We start from the raw sequence: 23553 nt of genomic DNA, 5'->3' as shown, positions 1-23553 counted from the left end.
CAATTAATTTTAAATAAATTAATGAAAAATTATAAATATTTACTAAAATTTATGTTTCGCATGGTATTATTTTTGGATAGACGAATTTTGTAATTGTGTGCAAAATTGTTTCAATCGCTTAACCATCATAAGTTAGTAAAATAATAAAAAAAGTGTGTAAATTTTCAATTCACTCATTATTAAGTGAAATGTTAAAGAGTAATAAATATTTACTAAAAGTTACTATTTGCAGGGAATTGTCTTGAATAATGAATTTTATAGTTTTGTGCCAAATTTTTTTTGTGATATTTAGTGTTATACGCAAAAAGGTGAAGTTAATATTAAGAAGCACAAATTTCGGATAGCCCCTCTGACCTAACTATTGTCACATTATTTATAAGATTGCGACTGCCCCCTTATTTTGGGGGTGAAACATCCGAATCAGTCAACAAAAAAAAAAGAAAGAAAAAAAAACATGTTTACTAACATAAAGTGTGTTTTTGTGTGTGATTTATTAACTTAAAATATCGTCTGCAGTAATTACTTTACAGATTTGAGATCATCCCCTCAAACCATTAAGATTGAGTCTCAGAACGTAAAGACCCGAAGTGTTATTCAAGTTAATCAGGGTGGCCCGTTTATTTTTTTGCTCACTGTATAGTGCGGAGCAAAGTAATAATAATAAAAAACTTTCATGACTTTTGTTCTAATAGTCGGATTTTTACTATCTAATTATCAATCCTAATTATTAAGTTAGAGAATGTTCTATTAATCAATCCTATTAATACAAACCTATTAATCAATCCTATTAATTAAGTTAGAGGAAGAGATATTAGAATGTACTTCCTCTTTTTCATTTTCGACTATTAAATTGCGGAGTCTAGCCGCTATTCGGAAATTATGGTTCCTATAGTTTCGGCAAGAGTGCTGTCGAAAGATTGAGTTACTTCATGTTAATCTCACTTTCAACGTATTTAGCAGAATCTGGAGAAGTTTTATAGAAAATCAAATGATTTTTGCACATATTAATAGAAATTAGTAATTCAAAAAGAAACCAATGTAAAAAATAATATTTTTAAAATTTTTTTTATTACTTTACTTAATGAGGTTCAAAAAATATTAAATTGTATGGTGTATATGTTACTACGAATAAACAAAATTGGTGTTTTTTGACTTCGGTGAATGTTGACAATCTCACAGTCATTTTGGTAAAAGTCCGAAATATTTACTAGGTTTAGTTAAGAGGACGCATTCCTTCCCATCTCATTGCCAGCAGTTAATGCTTTTTCTATAGGAGTGTCTTCGTCACATGATTTTTTTTGCATTTTGATATTTTGAAAAAAATTCTTTCAGCATTTGAAACTTCATAATTTACTCTAAGTTTCTGTTCATTCACTTTTTTTTACTGCAAATTTTAGATTATTAATGGAAATGAAATAACGGTAATCGAGTTATCTTCTAGAAATCCGTTATTCATCAAAATTCATTCAGCAAATCCTTATTTTTGAATGCATGAACGCAATCTATACATTTCAAGCTTCCAAAAAAAAATTTCCTTAAGTATTTTCTTGAAGTATGAAATGTGTTATTATCAGAGAAAAATGAGAAAATACGAAAAAAAAAAAAAAAAAAAAAAAAAAAACTGTGAAAATAGCCTAAACCACGTCTCTTGCCTGTCCTTTCTTCATTTCTGCCTGTCCTCTCCTCTTTTACCAATAGAAGTATCAGTTCTAGTTGGCGGGGGGGGGGATCTTTCTTTTTGCTGATAGCCTCATTACTTTCTTTGAATAGTTAAATAGCCTTGGGGTCTCCTATTGTGGTTGAAAATAGTTTTTATTTCATTTTCTTTCTTTATGATCAGTTCGGATGGAAACCTTTTCCTTTCGAATAGCTAAATAACTTTTAAAACTAAATTTTAAAACTACAATTTGCTGCTATATTTTTAAATTTCGTACAAAGAATTTGTTATAGGCATAAACGAGAAGTTTCGAAAAAAATATGAAGCGCTAACGATCCATTCTAAGTTTAAACAGAAATAGCAAATACGTTTATATATATATATATATATATATATATATATATATATATATATATATATATATATATATATATATATATATATATATATATATATATATATATATATATATATATATATATATATATATATATATATATATATATATATATACATTTGTATCTATTCAGTATTTGATTGGGAAATGAACGAAAGTGCATGTAAATACCAATTATAAAAAAAGTGTAATTTATTAAAAAAATATCCTTAATTTTTAGTTTATAATTAATTTAGTTTTCATCTTCTTTGTAAGATTCATTATAATTTAAGTTCATGTACATAGCACATTTAAAATATAATAGCCTTAATTTAGCAGAATAACATATTAAAGCCAAAAGTTTGCATTCCTTTATACAATTTACTATAGAAATATGGGTAAAAAATCAGAAAAAAGTACCGAAAAACGTTCACTTATTATTGCACTTCATGGAGAAGGCTATTCAAGTAGACAATTTGCCTCTGAAACTAATGTTTCCTCTATTGTCAGAACTTTGCAAAGGAGGAAAGAAACTGGCCAAAATAAGAGCCGCCAACGATCAGGGAGACCTAGAATAACGTCCAAATGAGAGGATAAGTTTATCTGCATTCAAAGCAAGCGGCAGCGTACTCGAACAGCACCTGAAATCAGTGAGGAATTGAATGCTACTAGGCAGAAAACTGCGTTAGCAGCTACTGTGCAACTTCGACTTCGTGACTATGGTTTAAAAGGTTGTGTAGCTGCTAGAAAAAATCTTTTAAAAAAACAAAAAATAGTTAAACAACTACAATAAGCTAAAATCATGTTAACTGGTCTTTAGAACAGTGGTGAAATGTTTTTGTTTACGAGTCAAAATTTGAGTTGTTTGAAAGCAAACCAAGTCAGTATGTTCGTCGTTTTAGACAAATCAATGTTGACTATCAACTGTGAAGAATGGTGGAGGTTCAGTCATGGTTTGAAGATGTTTTGCCGGTGACAAAGTTGGAGATCTTGTAAGAAAAGATAGAATTGTGGATCAAAAATATTAATCACAGAATATTGCAGCAATGCGCTTTTCCATGTGGATAGAGAATCGTTGGTCAATGATTTTTTTCCCCCTGCAGGAGAACGATCCAAAACATTCATCGAAATTGTGTAGAAGCTACATTGCATCAAAAGAAAAGAAAAAAAGTACTGAAATACATGGATTGGCCCCTTCAATCCTAATAATGAGCCATTTGGTGATGAACTCGATAGAAATGTTAGAAAAAGTTAGTTGCTGGAACCAGATCTCGACTGGAACATTACAAAAACTGAGAGAAAGACTGGCAAAAATATGCGCTGCTGTGATTGAGGCTAAAGGATGATATTTCGAAAAAGACGAGATTCATTTTACTGTGACGGAAGGAGAGAGTTAACCAGGTCAAGGAGAGAGTAGGAAACTTTAACAATCTTATTAAAAGGGTGGCCAGGGCGACCTGGGGACTTAAGCCAAAAATACTTAAAACCATCTACCTGCGGGCCACAGAACGCATCATTTTATATGCCGCCAGTGTCTGGTATCGTAATACTAATAAGATCAATGATAAATTAAATTCCATCCAAAGGTCCTCGCTAATACTCATAACTAAAGCTTATGCAACTACCAGCACAGAGGCCCTCCAGATACTGGCGGGGGTGGAACCTATTCACCTTAAAGTAATTAATGATATTTGTGTCAAACGACTTAGGTGGCAGTGGCGACTGGAAGACTTTGACTCGGATATTAGGGCTGTTTTACAGACTGCACGTCCTGACTGTCCTCCATCTAGGCTTCACCCATCCACTTTTCGTTCTGTGCCCTACTGTAAGTCTCTACCAATTAATACGGGACTTGAAATTTTTACTGATGGTTCGAGGATGGAGGTCGCCAACCCCAATACTAACGATAAGGAATATAGAACAGGCTCGGGCATGATTGTGAAATTGGATGGTGAGACTATTGAGGTGGCCTCCATCAGACTCACCAATAACTCTAGCGTTTATGTTGCAGAGCTCATGGCAATTAAAAGGGCAATTTCATGGCTTTCTGACATGAATTATCCCAGGGCAACCATCTACTCCGATTCGCTGTCCTCGTTGCAAGCACTAAACAATCCAAAGCCTATTTCAAAACTTGTGGAAGAGATAAAACTTCTTTGGCATGACAACATTGATTGCAATTGGGTCAAAGCCCATGTGGGCATTCAAGGCAACGAGGAGGCGGATCGGGCAGCAAAAGAAGCCACGAGTGACTGCAACATCTCAATTGAAGTCCCCAGTTCCAATGCCCAAATTAAAACCGTGGTCAAATCACACAATATGAGTCGCTGGAAGCGGGAGTGGCAGAGTTCCGGGAAGGGCAGGCAAACTTTTAAATTCTTCAAGGAACCAAAACTAAACAGACTGCAGGCAAATTTTTATTTTAACCAATTTTTAACGGGTCATGGAGTGTTTGGAGAACATCAAAATAGACTATTTAATAAAAACATTCAGTGCAATTACTGTGGGGAACAACAAACAATCGATCATTTAATTTTTAATTGCTCCCATTTCCGGACACTTCGTGACAATATTTTTAACAATTTTAATCAACACCAATGTTTTGCCAATTTGGCCTGCAGAAAAATTATCATCTCTATTATTAAACAAACACTGGAAGATGTACTCGGAGACAGGCAATAACACCCGGAACCTGCGCTCCCTAATTCTTGGGTGTCTCAGGCATTTCATCGGCTTTTAACTTATTGTTTTACTTTATTCCATTTTTAATGTTTTTTCTTTAATGATTTTATGTTACTCATTAATTGTCATTCATCTTTTCTACTGGGGCTTGATTCTATGCTTTCAAGGTTTTTTTTTATCACTATCAACTTTTTAATATTTCTTTTTATCGGTTTTACTTGCATTTTTCCATTACGATGTAATCTCAGTAATTTTAACTCTTTTTGTGTTCGATCTTAATACATTGTGTTTTTATTGTGTTTGATTTTACTACTATGGTCTTTGGTTAAAAAATGTGATTTTACTACTATGGTTAAAAAATGTCTTTTGACTGTCTGTTTGCCCCTTTGGGTGTTTATGTAACTTTTTTTTCTAATTATTGTACAATTTCTGTTTGACGTAAACCCTACACAAATAGGGTGGGTCGTGTCAATATTCAATAATACTGTGACGGAAGCGTCAACAGTGTGCTTCGCCAACATAAATAATTTAACACTTGTTTTAGAATAACATCTCTGACTAGGTTAATACCGCTTTTCAAAAATCTTTCGTTTCTTTTAACGTACATCATGAATAAGTTGAACACATTATACTTAACAGACATAAAGTATATACAAATAAAATGAATAAATAAAATGAGATAATTTTTTAAGTAAAAAGACACTGAAAATATATATTCTAAATTTTGCGCAGTTAAATTTAAGCAATAAAATAAATTCGTTCGTTTGCGTTCCTATGTGCTACTATAAATCTGCCTAGAAGAAACAAATCTGATAAACTGACGTACCTGTAGTGTAATGGCAATTTTGGTAATAAAGCTAAAATATACCGCATTTAAATTATTCAATTAATAATTTTTCAACGCGTTTGGTAATGGTTTCTTGGAAATTCGGGTTTTCAAAATTTAAGTTCTTAAAACCACACATTTAGTAAAAATTGAAAACGGAAAAGTAAATTAAACCGAATATACGGGTTTTAAGACATACTCTAATGTTTAATGATGAAGTTACCAAATTTTATCACATTTACTAACAAACAGCTCTGCAATAAAATCCTATTTCATTGTTACTTTTACGAAAAGTCACTACTGAAATTTTTGGCAAAAACAAAAGCGCATTTCGATGTACCTGTTGAGCCAGGAATACGGTAGTTTTGATAGTTTTATTATGGCGGCTATGGAATATTATGGTAGTTTTGACCATACTTTTTTCCTCAGTGTGTTCTTAAATGTATTAATCTATGAAAAGATAAGAATATTTAACATTCTGTTGTGTATATTATAATTTTAGTAGCAACTAGAAAAAATTTTTTTTGTATTAATCCAGAAATTTTTTTCTTATAACTTTAAACTTGCATGATAAAAAAGAGTTTTATTAACAAAAATATTTCGCAAACTACTGTAAACTAAATTTACAAAAAAACAACAAAAATTAGACGAATGTGTTTTTAGTTACTTAAAAACTTTTTTTACAAATTTTCAAATTTATGTGATTAAAACCAGTTTTGGATTGGAAAACTATAACTTTTCCTTGCAAAATTTTATATTTTTTTCACTATTATTATTTGGAGTAGAATTGTAGGAGCAACGAAAGAAGGTGAAATCTGTTCTAAAGTAAAAAAAAAAAGGTTACAATAAAAGTTTATTTTTTATATGTTGTAATTGCATTAAATTTTTAAACTTTTTCTCAGTGTCATAGCAGGCTAAAATATACAAGATGAAAATTAAATCAAAATTAGCTCACAATAACTTATCCAGTTAAAAAAGTAGCTAAATCCCTAAAGTTTAATATGTCAATGAAATTTCACATAAATGACTTTTAAGCCAATAATTATGAAAGTATTCGATAACATACATTACAAAATTATGTTACATAATTTATGCTTGCGTTTGAAACAGTTACATATTGACTAATAATAACATTCCATAAAAACAATGGGAAGTTCAAGTTCAACAAAACTATTGAAGCATTGAAACGATTTACTTTCTTGTTGAACCAGTAAGATAAACGCCTTTTCACCACTATATAAATGCTTGGAAGAAAATACTGCCATTATCTTTCTTTACTTCAGTAATAGAAATTGAAACCTATTAAAATGATTTACCAGGTAATATAAATTTTTTTTGCACGCTTGTCTTGGAAATTGTTGAACTAAATTCAGCAATTGTTTCTCCTAAATTCTGTTTCATAATATATTAATTTAATTTTTTTCAATACATTTAACTACTTTTTCTTAAAGTGACTTTTTTAATTATAGAAATTTCGAATCAAACTATGTGAGTTATTTAAAATTATCGCTGTACATTACGTAATAATAATATGTTAAAAACTTAGTAAACTTTAAAATTTTTAAAGATTTTCATTATTTTTATTTGTTTTTATTTTAAAAATTGAAGACAGTAAAATTTCAAAAATAATTTTTAATTAAATAATTAACTGACTTGTTTAGGTTTTTGCTAACTGGTTTTGTTAATGTTTTATTTGTATATTTGCGATTTATAAGGGAACTTTTTAGTCAGTTGCACTTGCATATTTTTAAAGCGAATAAGTAGTTAGTGCTTAACGTTATAATATTTTACAAATGCCTTTAAGCTTTAAGTCAATGAAATCAGAAGGTAAAGAATAAATTTTTAATTTTCAAGAGAAAATAGCAACAGTAGAAGACTTTTTTTATGCACACACAGAAAAAAAAATCTAGTATAATTATCATACTTGCATAGTAAAGGAATTTTAAAAAAACAAACAATTATTTTAGCAATAAAACTTAAATATACGGTATTTCAACAATTCATTTGGTAGTTTTTTCATTTGTATGGTAGAGGTTTACTGGAAATTCTAGTTTTACAAATTACAGTTCTCATTGCCCTACATTACATAAAAATATAAAACAAGTCATTAAATTTAACCGAATAAATGATTTTTGTACCATATTCCAAGATATCATGATGAAATTACCAAAATATATCACTTTTACTGCTTAAGAGCATGGTAATTAAATCATATTTTGTTGTTTATTTTACCAAAAGTCATAACTAAAGCGCTTTGGTAAAAATTGCCTTGATTTTGGTGTTCCCATAAAGTTAGAAATGCGATATATTTAGCTATATTCAGTTTGTTTTGACCTTACTTTTATATCGATGCATCAGTATATTATTGAAATGAGATAACTGACATTTTCACGTTTACAGCGAAGTTGAAATTTCAAAGCGCTACCTCTTTTATATATATATATATATATATATATATATATATATATATATATATATATATATATATATATATATTTAATAGCTTATGACTTCTAATCTAAATAATTTATGTGTTAATTATTTGTTCATTTTATGTGTGTAACATGTAAACGTACCGTTACTTACATAAAAAATAATTATACCGCATATTCGAAAAAAAACTTCTTTCATCTTGTTTCTCCTAGAAATCACAATATCTATTTTATAAAATCAATTTTTATTGAATATAATTAAGATTCAAAATATGTTATAATTTTCTCAGAAATATTTACTCTGGTATTTATTTTGATTCTGTTATATTTTAATGTTAAATTATTGTTATAAAAATGGCAGGATAGAGAAGCTTTATTCGTTTACTGGTGTAAGCTTCTTTTTATTTTTCTTATCATTTGGGTAATTTACAATTAGATTCTTCTCCTTACAGGTTATCATTTTAGCTATCATTAGTATCGCTGCTTTTGCACATCCACCTCTGGTAAATATCATTATTAGCTACATTTTTAAATATTATTTTAGATATTTTAAATTAATGTCACTTTTTATCATTTTTAATACTATTTTATTAATTGATTTACAAAGACGTACGCAAAGTTTTTTAAGTAATTTTGATAGAGCTAATGATTATCTAATTCTGAAAAATTTTTATAGGCTAAGAAATTACCAACATATTCTAAATACTTAAGAATATTAAAACTATGAAACGAATTACATAGATTAGTTACAGTTTTTAAGAAATTAAAATACTGAAACTGTTTAAAATGCTTTTCTTTTTTAAGAAAACGTATTGATCTTGTATCAAATAAAAACAAATATACTTAATTCTGCTTCACTCTACATTTATTTGAACAAGACTTGTATAAGTAAACTCAGGAAAAAACTTCTATTTCGTAAGATTCATCCAGTAATATTATTTTGAAAATACATCGCAATAGAATACTTTTAAATTATGGCAAACTTTTATGACATAATTTTGTTTTTACTTACTAAATATACTTAATTATCAAGCATACTTGACTTGTATAACAGTTTACTCGTCACATTAACTTTGAATTCGACAGGGATAGTGTTCGTTTCTAAAGTAAATACAGAAAATTGTATGTCACAAATAAAATTTGCTTAATAATATTAAATGAATTAATGTCAAGTCAATAAATTGGTAAATGCACTTGAGGGAGGGAATATTATATATTAAGCCTCATCTTGAAACTGTTCGGGAAACGCTTTTTAAGAGCCTTTTATGCAAAAAATTAAAATAGCAGAGGAGTTCCAGGCAATCAGATATTTCTATGCGTCACACTGATTTTAATTAAAAATTCTGGAAATTTATAAAATATCTATCTGAAAACAACATTAAGAATTTGTTTTTAAGAAAAATTAAGACTTTGAGGAAAAAAAGGGAATACGAGAAATATTTTAAGAAAAAGTATGAGTAAATACTGATAATGATTGTAATAACTTTGAAACGCCATAATATTATAATTTTTTTTTAGGAATCATGGTCATCATGGTTTATAATCCTTGGTTACATAAACCTATTGTTACATAATCCTTGGTTGCATAATACCATTGTATTAGGGAGATCGGAAAATAATGTTGTTTCGGTGCATTAAATATTCGTTAGTCTTAAAAACCAATTCATTTTTTTAATCCATTTCGATTCCTTTTCTACCCCTGGCATTGAACGGTTGTTGCAAACGAGGGTGAATACATTTTTGATAAAAAATAAAATTTCGATAACAAATATCAAATGCACCGAAACGGCATTACTTTTAAGTCTTCCTAATATAGCAATATGAAATGACGAGGGAAAATTTAGCTCAGATATAAAAGAATTTCAATACCTTAGTTTATAATTAGTTTGTTTAAACGTTATAATCTTTGAGTATTGGTTTATAATCCTTGGTTACATGAAGCCATTGTAACCTAAATTTATTTTTAGGACCATGGTCATCATGCACCTAAACCATACAAATTTGGATACAGCATAAAAGACAAGCATGGTGAGCAACACAGGGAAGAATCCGGAACTGGTGGTCATGTGACAGGAAGCTACGGATTTACTGATGACCGTGGTATCCACAGAGAAGTACATTATGTAGCTGACCACGGTGGTTTCAGAGCCCAAGTCAAGACCAACGAACCAGGAACCGCTAACCAGAATCCAGCAGCTGTTCACATTCATTCATCTGCTCCAGCTCATGGTCATCTCTATGGAGGATATGCTGGTCATGGACATGCCTATGCTAACCATGGACATGGTCATGTTGCTCATGGACATGGTCATGTTGCTCATGGACATGGTCATGTTCCTCATGGACATGGACATGTTGCTCACGGACATAGTTATGCTGGTCATGGTCATGAAGGAAATGCTGGCTTAGGCTATGGATATGGTGGTTATGGACTTGGTTACAATGGTCTCGGTTACGGTGCAGGATTTGGTGGATATGGCTTAGCCAGTGCATTGTTAGGCACTCTTCCTTATGCTAGATATGGTTATTAAATAGAATAGTTGTATAAATATCTAGGCAATAAAAAAATATTTTTTAAAGAAAAAATATGTTCTTATTTTACTTTTAGTATCTTTCATTAACAGTTTTAAAAGTGATGAAATTCAAGTTAATACAAGTGGCTTTAACTGAAAGAATTAATAAGATACTTCAAGAATATGCATAAACATGAATGCATGAATAAAAGTCCTTATGAAATTCTCAATAAGTAATAATTTGTTGTAAAATATCGATCTATATTTTAAAATTGAAAAAAAAACAAGATTTTTTTTCAAAATGTAGCATTTTTACATTTATGTGTAATATTATAAAGTATTATGTTATAAATAATGTAATATGTAATATAAATTTAATTTTGTAACAGTCTTTTAAATTTTATATTGAAAAGATTATAAAAAATATTATAAGAAATAGCTAACCAAGAAAAGTATATTAAATTGTTCTAATTTTTTACGAACCAAAATGCAAACACAATATATTTCTACAAATTTATTTGAAGTTTTCAAATTTGCAATACAGTTGGATTAAACAACACAATTTTAAACACTTTCAAAAAATTATGTTCCTTAATTTTAAAGAAAATAATATTCATGTTTATAAAAATATTTCCCGCTTGGGTGTTAATTTTTCATATAATTTAAAATAAAATGAGTTCAAAACAAGGGTAAAAGTACAATTTGAAAGAAATATAAGTTGAATACATGTTAAATGGCACTTTAGAAAGTACAGAAATGCAAGAAAATTACAAATAATATAAAATGTCATAATTATTCGTTTTCCTAATAAAATAATTAAATTAGAGATAAGGAATAAATACGACATAACTTTTTTTCATTATATATTTCTTCGAAGAATTGTATGTTTAAAAGTTTATTTTTTATTTTTCTTTAAAGAAAATAGCAAAAACAAAGTTGGATTATTTTTTTGTTGTCATATATTAAAAATATTTCAAATACTTGATTGTATTTGGCCTTAAGAGTATCTAAACTTAAAATAAAATATAAATTATGCATCGCGAAAAGAAAAAAAAAATTTGCTCTGATAATTTATGTTTTATAACTATTTCTTAATTTTCGGTAATTTATGTTTTATAACTATTTCTTAATTAACTATTATATATTTCTTATTAACGATTTTTATATAGATATTTAGAGACATATATAAAAAAAACAGCTTTGTGGCGCTCCTCTAAATGAACTATATAACAAGATAGCACTACTGCGAGTTTTTAATGGTAATGACTTAATGAGTTCACGCAAATAAAGAAAACTATTTGTTGACACGACGAATAAATAAAATAGAAAAATCCGAGAATACAACAACAGTCAACTCGTAAATAAAAAAAAAGGGAAAATTATTAAAAGGGACAGTAGAAATTTCTTTTTTTATCACTGGTCATTTAACTACCAAAAGTTTGGTATCATTTTGAGAAAATGCTACTAATATTTCAGAGCTATAAGTTTATTTTTAATTTAAAGAGCTCTGAAGCACAAACATCTTAAGAAGTTAGAGATTTTTTTTATTATTTTTACGAAATGGAATTATTTTTCTGTCAAATAAAGAAAAAAATATCATGTTTTAGTCGAAATTAGATTTATTAATTTCGTTTTTCTCAAACTGAACTTCAATTGACGGTTGACCTTCGTCTCACTGAAAATTTTTTAAAACTAAAAGGCTAGAAATTTGGCTTTAATTATTCTTAACAATAATTATTAAAAATATATGCAATTTTAGCTTTAAGTTTTTACTTAAAAAAAGTTTTCAAGCTTTAATAGCATTAATACTGAAATTGATTAAAGTGTGGATCTTTTTATATATTTTTTTCTTTCAACTAGAACTTAACCCACCGTTAACTAATTTTTTAAGATTAACTGGTTCTCCAAGAATTTTATACCAAAATATTTTTCTGAGCTTTATTCCTCACCTCAATGATATACACAAACGAATTTGGAGAAAAAACTGAATTCATAATGAAATTACTGTTAAGATCACTTTTTAGCATCAATCGATAGACCCATTAAAATGTTTTGAAAACTGTTAATATCATCAATAATCGTATTTACCCCAGCAACTCAAAGAGCTATATATCTGGTTCTGAGATATGTATTTCCTTTTTAATTTCACACGTCCTAAAGTCAGAAATATGAAATTTTGACAACAGGTGGAAAGTAAATATTTTGTAAAATGGCATCTCCGTTTCATTAAAAATCGTTTAAAATCATTTAATATCATGCAAAAAAAAGAATATTATATGTAATATTAGTCTATCGTAGATAATATGTATCATATGAATTATAGATAATAGATAATATTGAAATCAAAAGTTTATGCGTTAGGCTCAAAATTAAAACTCTACGAAATCTACGTTAATATTCGTGAAATGAACATTGGATCTGCAGTTTAATGCCGGTTGTTAAATGAAATAGGTAATATTATTGATTTTTCTAGAGTACAGCTCTATTCAATTAATAAATTAGTTTAGCTGAGCTATTATTGATCTTTCCTAATAATTATTTGTCTGTGGTTCAAGAAAGTTAATTTAGTCTTTTTAATTATAGATTCTCAAAACCAAATTTTGGAGAATTTTTTGCATTAATACACTGGGGGATTTTTCCCTCAATGGGGTAATAATCCTTAGGGAGGTGACAAGAATAATAAATGAAGTGAATAAAAACAATGATAAAAAGCTAGCGAATATCGAAATTGATGATGTATACGATACTGATCGTTCAGAGTTCAGACAAAGAGTTACAAATTTAAAAAAAAATTAATGATAAAATAAAAAGATTAAGAAAAATTTGAAGTTTCTAAACTTTCTCGTGGTTTTTTGATCGGAAAAAAGAGAAGTGCGATAGGTGGCTGTCAAGATTTAGGAGGGGACTATAAGTGGCCAGCGACATCTAGAGGGAGCGATAGGCCGAAAAAGGTTAGGAACCACTGCTTTAATACATTGAACCGTATAGTGATCAAGTGATAGGCCTTGGAATCTTTGCCGTCGTAAATGTAATTTTTTTTATAAAACGGAACAGTTTTTTTTTTAAAAATAATTGCTAAATAGCTTTTAAAACTACATTTTGTGGCCATATTTTTAAATTTCGACTGCAAAGAATTTGTTGCTGACATAAACGAGAAGTTCCGAAGAAAATATGAAGAACACAAGTTAGTTTTAAACGAAACCATTCACTCTTTAGTGATCTCATGTCTTTCTTGAAAGTTTCATTGTTAAGAAGAAGAAAAAAAACAATAATTTATATTCACGATTTCTTTTAAACCTCACGAAGACCGGGAATTTAATTAGATTGAGATGAACAAAAATATGTAAATATGGAAACATAACAGTGATAGCTATATCAAAATTCGAAATCTTCTTTTTAATTATAAATTTAATTTAATATTTAAATTTCAAGTAATTTAATTTATTTTAAGCATATGTTAGGAGATTTGTAAAGTGTTTTTGAATAACTGTTTTAGGGTGAAATAACAGTAAAAGTTATAATAAATACATAATAGCTCATAATAGTAAGTTATAATAATAAAAGTTATACAAAATAATCTATGTATTATGCTATAACCCCCTATAGCTGCTTTATACAAATGTTCAAAAACACGCAACGATTTTATCGAGAATGCATCGCGATCACAAGTTACTTTAGCTCGTTTGTCAGTTATCGAAACTATTAGTAAACTAGTTTACGAAAAAAGGCTGGTAAGATTTATAAAATTAGATTTTTTTCATGTGACAATCTTTCATTTAATAGGAAATTTGAAAAAGTTTACATGCCAAGCAATAAAAGCTCTTTGAAATTATTTAGTCTATTTTGAGAATGTAACATTGTTTAAATTTGTGGAAGTACAGACAATTGCATTGTTTTTTTTGCCTTTAATCTCATCACCCAATTTACTTCTTTATTTGCAGCTACTAATGTGAATACTAGAGTTTGTTTTTATAATTTAAAAACTCTTAGCCATTTGTTTTTATTTCAAAATTTAATTAATGCTGGAATCATTGAAATTAAAACGATCTGAAGCAAATCAATTCTTTTATACTTCGAATTTTGATTTTTTTTAGCTATTATTTTTAACGTGGTATTATCATTTTAATTAGTATTGATGCCTCATAATGTTCCATTTTCTTCGAACTTCTGGTTGTCAAATGGTTTTTATTACACATTTAGGCTACTAGATATTGACAAGTAAAAATACCGATTTAGATTTATATTGGGGTTTTTAATGGGTTTGCTTGTACCAATAAATCTAAGCATTTTTTTTTATGTTTAGAATTCAAGTTAATGCAAATTATTTCTCGTCATATATTAAACTATTGCTCCTGCAGAGTATTACTGAAAAATATTGATACTACCGCAAGTTAGACAAGAAGATAAAAGAAATTCACGCACATTAGACATAAATGCTGCTCATGTGAAAATAAAAAAAGTTGAATTAGTTGTAACATTATTACCATATATGCCAAAAACATATATGATATGAATTTAAACAGCCGCCTGGTCGCGGAGCGGTTAGCGTGCCTGACTTCGAAGCTAATGGCTGCGGATTCAAATCTCTTCCAGGGCGTGGCTGTTTCTCTCTCTCTGTGTTATCCTCTGATGTATGAATGTGGCCCACCCTATGAACGGGTATTTGTGGCAATGTTGCGTGGGTAATGTTGCTTGCCTCCGTGACTTAGGCTCACAGGTGCCAACTGGGTAACGTTAAATGAAAAAAACACTTCTGGCATTTTCCGGTGAAGAACGAAATTTCAGTATCTGCCGTTAAAAAATGAATTTAGACAAAACAATTTAAATAAATTTAACTCAAAAGATGACCATTTTTGAAAATAGAAGCAGATGGTCTTTAAATTTCTCAAAAAATGGAAAAAATTCGAATCTTTATAGATTATTTTCTTTTATCAATCATTCATCATTTGAATTACTAAATAGTCATAACAGCTATTAAAACATAGACAGTTTCTGAAGAGTTAAAATAAAAAGTGGACCATTTTGTTCCCTTTCAGTCTTTTCAACACTGTTGGAAAAAACTAATTTTGAGCAAAAGAAATCAATCATATTATGAACGATAATTTAAATTGGTTTTAAAACTATTGTTCTGCAATCGATAAAAAACGAATAATGTTACTATTAAGAAATCAAAATTCCTTTAGTTATGGGTCATTTCATAAATAAATGTTTACAAATTGATCTCGAAACTTCTGAAAGAGAGTGAAAATTTTATGGGTGAAGCAAATGGAGCATTTTATGAAAAGTGAAAATGAAGAGCCGAAAGCAACAAATAGTTAACCATGCATGAAACATTTGAATTCTTGATCGGGTCACGATCATGTGCTAATGTCAAACCAATGGACTAAATGAACTATATAAGAACGGAATCGGAAATAACCGAAATCAGTCTTTTCTTGTATTTCGTGGGAAAGCAACAAAGGAAAAAATGATCTCACTGGTAAGGAAGATAAATATCATTTACTATTTACCAATACTAACATTTTAAAAAAATGGAATAATTATTTTGTCTAATATTTATATTTTTCAATTCTACAATAAGTACTTTCTTCGAAAAATATGAATTCAAATATTATTTTTTTTGAAATTTTGTTTCATAAAAAAAATTATATGCAATATAACATTTATAGCCAATAATAAATAATTAATATTTTCTACTTTCTGATTCAAGCGATGTCATGCATAACTACAAATTTCATTACCATTATTCTTTCTTCTAATGTTGTTTCTTTTAGATTAAAAAATAATATTTTCAAATAAAGTATGTAAAATAAAGTAAAATCAATCAGTATTTATTTGATGTTTTTTTAACACACTCTAATTTTTTCTAATATTTATTCTTACCTTATAATGTAATATCTAATATTGTTTCTTAATGTTTATATTTTCTATAATTTAAATTTTCAAATGATGTACTGATTACTATTCCTATTAAAATATTAATGATTTTTAATAATTTCTGCGTATTCATTTTGGCCCTAAAGGGATAACTTTTTCTAATATAAGTAGTTTTTAATGTGTAACTAATATTTTATATAACAATTATTTATGAAAGTTTAACTGCTGCTTTTTTATACTATTACGTCTTATAGGATTATTTCTTTTTTAATTTTAAAAGCTGACCCATTTGAAGAAAATATAGGAAACAATATTTTGCGAGTAAATAATAATCTAAAATAAAAATTCCACCATTCATTATCTGTTGTTATTTCCTACAAATATAATAATTACAAATATTTTTCAAATATTATTACTTTTCAATTATTTTCTGGCATATTTTTATAACTCTGATGACTATTTTGTGATATTAATAATTCATAGCGTGTAACAATTATTTTCTGAGGACAAAAAAGATTAAATATTTACTATTATTCTATTACTATATTTACTTTCTCCTTTTCTTTTTTTCTTTCTGATTCTTAAATGTAACTAGATCAAATAAATGAAAACAGAGAATTAATTTTCGATAAAAAGCCTTTTTGAGTGAACAAATAACTAATATTTAATATTTATTATTATTTTGCAATCTTTATATTTTTGAATATTATAATGATTACTATAGATTAAATATAATACATGATATTCATTTTTTTCTAATATTCTAGTAATTATTTTGTGATATTACTATATTTCATGAAATGTATAATTACTATTGTCGTAATAAATTTACTTTCTTTTTTTATTTTTACTTTTTGATTCTAAAATGTAATTTCATCAAATAAACGAAAACAGATAATTATTTTTCAATAAAAAATATTTTCGGGTGAACAAATAGCTAATATTTAATATCTGTTAATATTTTATAATATTTATATTTTTGAATATGTCAATGATTACTGTAGATAAAATGTAATATATGATATTATTTTTTTTTAATATTCCAGTAAAGTATTAATATAAATCAAAGTGAAACGTTTATAAATTGAACCTATTTAAATGGAGAAAATCAAATATTAAGTAACATTATAAATTGATATAACTAAAGAATGCAGTATAATGTGAAGTATTTAATAAGATATTTAACAAGCTAACTCTCTTATAGTGATATTATTCCCAAAAAATCGTAGAATAAAAACAATTCGTTATATTTAAATCTTTTAGTGCATTTTTAACAAATTGTCTTAGGTTGCAATTTTTGAAGTTTGAAAAATAACGTTACAATCAATTTTAATCTTACACATTTAACACATTTTAAGCTTTTTGTGACATTTTATTATAACCCATTGTACACCTACATGTAATAGCATTTTTTACCAAATACAATTCGATTATAGCAAAATTTCGGTAATTATTTCATTACTATGTTAGTTTCCTTACGTTTAATTCTTTGTTTTTTATTATCATTATTATTATTATTATTAATGTTTTCAAAATATTTTACGTGTACTTCCTATTGCCAGGAAAAAAAATTAAAATATTTTTTATTTTTTGTTATTTTGCAGGTATCCGTTTTAGCTATTTTGGTTGTTGCTGTGATGGCTCATCCTCCTTTGGTAAGAATTTTATATATATTGTTTAAATATTTTGGTTAGCTTATAAAAAATATGCTGAACAGATTAGAGGAACCAAATAATAATAATAAGAATAATCATAATAAAAATAGTGGAACAGATCTAAAAGCGAGCTGCCATTTGTGAACATAGCAGAGAATTCTCTAGCTATATGTGGTTAGTAGAGACTTTGACGAAACAATTGTGCTGATTACGTCAGTTGGTAGCTCGACGTTTGAGCGTTGTGCAGCACTTTTCTTACTGTTATTTTGTCTTGATTACGAAGTCTATGGGGCAAATTTGAAAAGAAAAAAAAAGTATGCTTAAAATTCTGATTTCTGACTGAGAAATCGACTCTGCTGAAAGCTTATCAAAATCTTTAATAGGCTTTTAAAAAGAACCGCAGGCAATTTTTCGAGAGATTTTGAAGCTTTAAATGAGGTGAGATGAGTGTTGAAGTTTATTCTCTTTCTGAGCAGTCTTCGATTATATCTCAAAACAATGAAAACATTGCAAAAAATTGCCAAAAAGTCAACAAGAATCGTCATTGCAAGATCGAGCAAATTTCAGAAGAGGTGGGCGTGAGTTGGAGCTCGTGTCAATGGATTTTGAATGAGATTTGAAAATACTCTGCTAAATTTGTTCCTCGCCTTCTGACATAATATCAAAATAATAATAATATCAATGAATCATCCCACCCTTCGTATTCAATGGATCTAGCATCTGCAATTTTGACTAAGAATGAAGCAAATTCCAAAAGGGAAGCGATACGATGATGTAGAGGTGGTAAAAACAAAACGGTGGTAAAACGAATAGTGTAGAGGTGGCAAAGGGGACACTGGACGATATCAAAGTTGAAGAGTTCCAAAGATGCTTCAATTAATGGGAAAAAAGACTTGACAAGTGCATTGCATCTGATTAAGAGTACTCTGAAGGTGACTGAAGAAATTTTTCATTTGAAAAATCGGGTTTTGTTTTGGGTCCTCCTCTCTCGTTTATTCCCTCCTTTTTGCTTTTCATAAACAAAATTACAATAAATAAAGCCAATATTCTTATTATAATATTTGAAGTGTATGTTTTTAAATTGCTTACTGTTCTGTCAGGGTTCGACAAAATTATCTTAATTAAAACTTTAATTTTATTTTTGGTAAGAAGGGATCTTTAAAATTATAAATCTGAAGTAAACTTTAAGAATTTATGAAATATTTTCTTTCGATGAAAATTACCGCAAACTTAAATATAAAAACTACAAATTTTTCACGTCATTCATGCAGATTTACGACCGAAATTTAGACCTTAGTTTTTAGTTCAAAACATAGCTAACGTTATACAAAATCTACATTCGAAATTTCTAAGAAATTTGCTATAAGATTATTCTGTAATGTTTGTTAGCATGAAGAGAATATCTCAAAATCAACCTTCTTCTGAAAATGCATTTAAAGTAGGTAATTACCAAAAAGTACTGAAACAATTTATTTTATATCAATATGAAATAATTCTAAATTATAACACTCATTTTAAGTTTGAAGAAATTTATAAAATTATTGAACAAAAGATCAAATATAGATAATGAAAAAAAATCGAAATTTTCTTCAAAATTACCTATTTTTACCTAGTTGGATAATTTAATATCAAGTTAGTTTTCAAGCAAACATGAAACTAAAATTTGAAAAATTAGAAACTATTATTGTAAGAAATTTTAATATCAAAATGAGATATAAATTTTATTGAAATAAAATTAGTGATCTATATAAATATATAAGGTGAATTTAACATTATTTGATTTTGATTAATCCAATTCAGCTTATAATTTATAATTTTACCAATTCACACAGCACGCCAACAAACACACAGGCAAAATTGTTTTTTACTTAGTTACATGACAAATGGTATTTCAGTTCATTTAATAGTTCAAAGAATAATAGACATCAACGCAACCACAGAGCAAAAAGTTTTATTTTAATCCTGAAAGTACAAATTTAAGGCTCTAGTTACGTGAATACTAATCATATAACTTTAGTTAAAACCTCATTCATTTTCTAGGAACATCATGGGCACCATGCAGCCATTCCTTACAAATTCGGTTACAGCATTAAAGATAAACATGGCGAACAACACAGAGAAGAATCTGGAACTGGTGGACATCACGTGACAGGAAGCTATGGATTTACAGATGATCGTGGCATCCACAGAGAGGTTCATTACGTAGCTGACCACGGTGGCTTCAGAGCTCAAGTCAAGACCAACGAACCAGGAACCGCAAACCAGAATCCAGCTGCCGTTCACATTCACTCATCTGCCCCTGCTCATGGCCACCTCTATGGAGGATATGGTGGCTACGGTATTGGAGGTTATGCCGGACATGGACAAGAATATGCCGGACATGGACAAGGATATGCTGGACATGGGCATGGTTATGCTAATCAAGGTGGATTAGGCTACGGGTATGGAGGTTATGGACTTGGACTTGGTGGTCTTGGATACGGAGCAGGATATGGTGGATTAGGATTAGCCAGTGGGCTATTGGGTACATTGCCATATGCTCGATACGGTTACTAAATGAAAATTGCTCTTAGTTATGTAAAAAATTGAAAAAATAAATTTGTTGAAAATTTTTTTTATCGTAATTTATCATTTTTGGGCTCTCATTTCAGGCTACAAAATCTTGCTTGCTTTTTTAACGTAAATGGACAAATGCTCAAAATAGTAAACTATATTTTAAAACAAACGGTAATTGCACATTTTTTTATTAAATTTTTTTTATTCCCACCTCATAATTTTAAAAGTAGGAGTGTATAAATCGCTTAAAGTATTGACACAGCCTTTTCCGGCTTTTTCTTACCTTTTGAAATCTATGAAAACAAACCATTATTTATTTATTAATTTAATTTAAAGATTCAGAGTATAAACTAAAAATTGTTGAAATACTGACACTGCCTCTTCTTCGTTTTTTTAATTTCCACTTTTCTTTTCGAACAACAAGATTTTGTTTGCTTTTTTTGAATAAATGGATAAATGCTTAAAATGTGAAACTACATTTTAAAATAGACGGTGATTGCACACTTTTTTCGTATAACAATTTTCATTTGCACCCCATTGTTATAAAAGGAGTTCATAAATGGTTTCATGTATTGACAGAATCTTTTTTTTCCATCTATGAAAACAAACCAATATTTATTTATAGGTATAATTTAAATATTTAAGAATATTCTAAAACTTATTGAAATATTGAAATAGCCTTTTTCTTCATTTTCGCAATTTAGGAAAATGAAAAAACTTTTATTTATATAGTTATGCATTTTTTTAAAGATCCGAGAATATTCTAAAACTTGTTGATATAAATTCATTATATCCAAAATATAAAGTAATCAATGAATTCTAATCAAAGTTAATAATTTTTTTTAAACGGACATAAATATATTAAACATTTTAAAGACATTGTTATTCCTCAATATCAACAATGCCAAAATACTGGCCATAAAATGTGAAATAAACATCGTATTTTAACTGAAAATATTTGCATGAAATCCTTAAATTTAACATTAATATAAACTAGTGCGCATGTTAAATCTATCTATTGTTAGACTATTGTGATTTTGATAATTTGTCTTTTAATCTTGCCATCATAAATTAAAAAAAAGAAATTTAATTTAAATGTCCCACTGTACCTTGGACCTGAAATATTGTGGAATATAATAGTATTTCTATGGAAAAATATTGTTTGATTTAATGATGCAATAGATAATAATATAAAGGAAAAAAACCTGTCCAATCAATTACTCAAAAAGTTTGCATGGGTTTTCAAGATCAACTAATTTAGTCGCTAACATTATTTTTCAATAACTTTTGCTTATAACAGTTACTTAATAAATTATACATAACAGGAAGAGTCTCACTAGATTTAAATAATAAAAATCAAGTTAAAAATTAAATTTTAAAAAATAAAGACATATATATTTTCTCTAGGTCTAATTATTATTTCAAATATTTGATCGAAGAAAAGGACAGTACTGCTTACGATTTACTTAAAAAGTAAAGCACAAGCCCAGCAGTTAATGAAGAAATGTAAAGTTTAATAGAAAAAAAGAAGCAAAATTGTCTATGCTACGACAAATTTAAACAATCATTATATTTTCAAAGTAACAAAATAATTTGGTGTTGTAAACTAAGACTGGTACAAAAAAGAAACGGAAAAGGAAGATGAAGTATCCTTGTTGTCAGGGAATCTATTTAATATGAAAAAGACATCCATTGTTTATTTTATGGAGGACAACTTTAGTCCAAATATTTTATACTCAATTATTACAAACAAAAAAGGTTTTGCAATTATACTTTTATGTATTATATTAATTATTTAAGAAAAAAAAGACCAGAAGGTTTAGTAATTTTGTTGAAATATTCATACGTATTTCATACTTTTAACTGTAATACTTTATTTCACACTGTCATTATTTTGCATTTCATATTTTTTAGTTTTAGAAGAAAAAATTTATGGCTTAAGTAATTGATCTTGGTGAAAAATATTTATTATATACACATACTATTTTTTTTCTCTAGAAATATATACTTCATAAAAATATTTTCTTTATTTACTAAAAAAATTACTTTTTATTCTTAGCTTTCTTACAACATTTATTTTACTTTAATTTATTAATTCCAAATTATTACTTTATTCATTTAATTCCAAAGATTTAAAAAAATGACACGTTTTAAATGTTTTTCAGCTACTTTGTAAGTTATATGTGTAATCACAAGAGAAGTACACATCTCGAAAATTCCTATTAAAACAAAGTTAAGCTTATATTAAAGAGCATGTTTGAAAATCTAGGATAAGGCACAAATTATAATCGCCATATCATGCCCCTAGGGCAAAAATATGCATCGTTGAAGTTTAAATTCATTTACTTTTAAACTTTTCAGCTGATATATATCAGTGGTGCGACGGTTGGTCCGTCCGCTTTCTACCATAAAGGTCAAGGTTACAAAATCCTTCCGGGAACGACTGATTTTCATCGCAAATTTTCTTTTCTAAAGTAGCTGATATCTATTTAATTACATTATTCATTCTGAAATTTTTGAAAAAAAAATAATAATTTGATATTTATTTCTTTTTTACGTTTTTAATTAAAATACATAGATTGTTTAAAAATTTTTCGCATTTTAAAATTTAAAATAAATTTTAATGTATTTTAATTTTTTTTAAAAACATATAGATTATTTAAAAAATACAATTTAAAATTTAAATTAACATTTTGCAATTTTTATAAATAATCCATATATTTTACTTAAATTAAAAAATAACTGTCTTATTTTTTCTATTTTTAAAAAAACTTTATTTAAGGAAAGTAATTTAAATTTAAAAATGGTAATTCATAAATTTAATAAGACTTATTAAATAGTAATCAACCGTTTTAGAAAAGAAAATTAGGGAAAAAATTCAATAGTGGGGACTGAGGTTTGAACCCTGAACTCGGGTTGAAGGCTATCCGTTGTACTATGAATACGCATCAGCTAGAAAACTTTTGCTAGTGTAAGTGG

At 27.8% G+C, this 23553-nt stretch overlaps 3 protein-coding genes across 6 annotated transcripts in view; 2 read left to right on the top strand and 1 right to left on the bottom strand.

Moving 5' to 3' along the window:
- The window catches only part of LOC147814401 (uncharacterized), a 129737-nt gene that overhangs the window by 99857 nt on the left and 6327 nt on the right, over positions 1 to 23553 (bottom strand). The window contains exon 3 of one of the 4 annotated variants that reach the window (XR_015431246.1): positions 20445 to 20570. The exons of the other annotated variants lie outside the window; for them this stretch is intronic. The gene's annotated coding sequence lies outside the window, so the exon portion shown is untranslated. Of the gene's footprint in view, positions 1 to 20444; positions 20571 to 23553 lie in introns of those variants that run through there. 4 annotated transcript variants of the gene reach the window in all.
- On the top strand, positions 6713 to 10548 carry LOC107444920 (uncharacterized). Its single transcript, XM_016059189.5, has 3 exons — positions 6713 to 6860; positions 8426 to 8476; positions 9941 to 10548. Exons 1-3 carry the CDS (start codon positions 6849 to 6851, stop codon positions 10502 to 10504), a joined length of 627 nt encoding a protein of 208 aa, XP_015914675.3. The 5' UTR covers positions 6713 to 6848; the 3' UTR covers positions 10505 to 10548.
- LOC107444921 (uncharacterized) lies at positions 15821 to 20607 on the top strand. The gene is made up of 3 exons (XM_016059191.4): positions 15821 to 15965; positions 17968 to 18018; positions 20059 to 20607. The coding sequence occupies exons 1-3, from the start codon at positions 15954 to 15956 to the stop codon at positions 20572 to 20574; spliced, it is 579 nt and encodes a 192-aa protein (XP_015914677.2). The 5' UTR covers positions 15821 to 15953; the 3' UTR covers positions 20575 to 20607.

The sequence above is a fragment of the Parasteatoda tepidariorum genome, chromosome 2 (assembly GCF_982258835.1).
Source record: "Parasteatoda tepidariorum strain Cologne lab strain chromosome 2, Ptep-v5.0, whole genome shotgun sequence".
Lineage (NCBI taxonomy): Eukaryota > Metazoa > Arthropoda > Arachnida > Araneae > Theridiidae > Parasteatoda > Parasteatoda tepidariorum.
The sequence above is the reverse complement of the archived record's forward strand: the minus strand, read 5'-3'. Positions and strand labels throughout refer to the sequence as shown.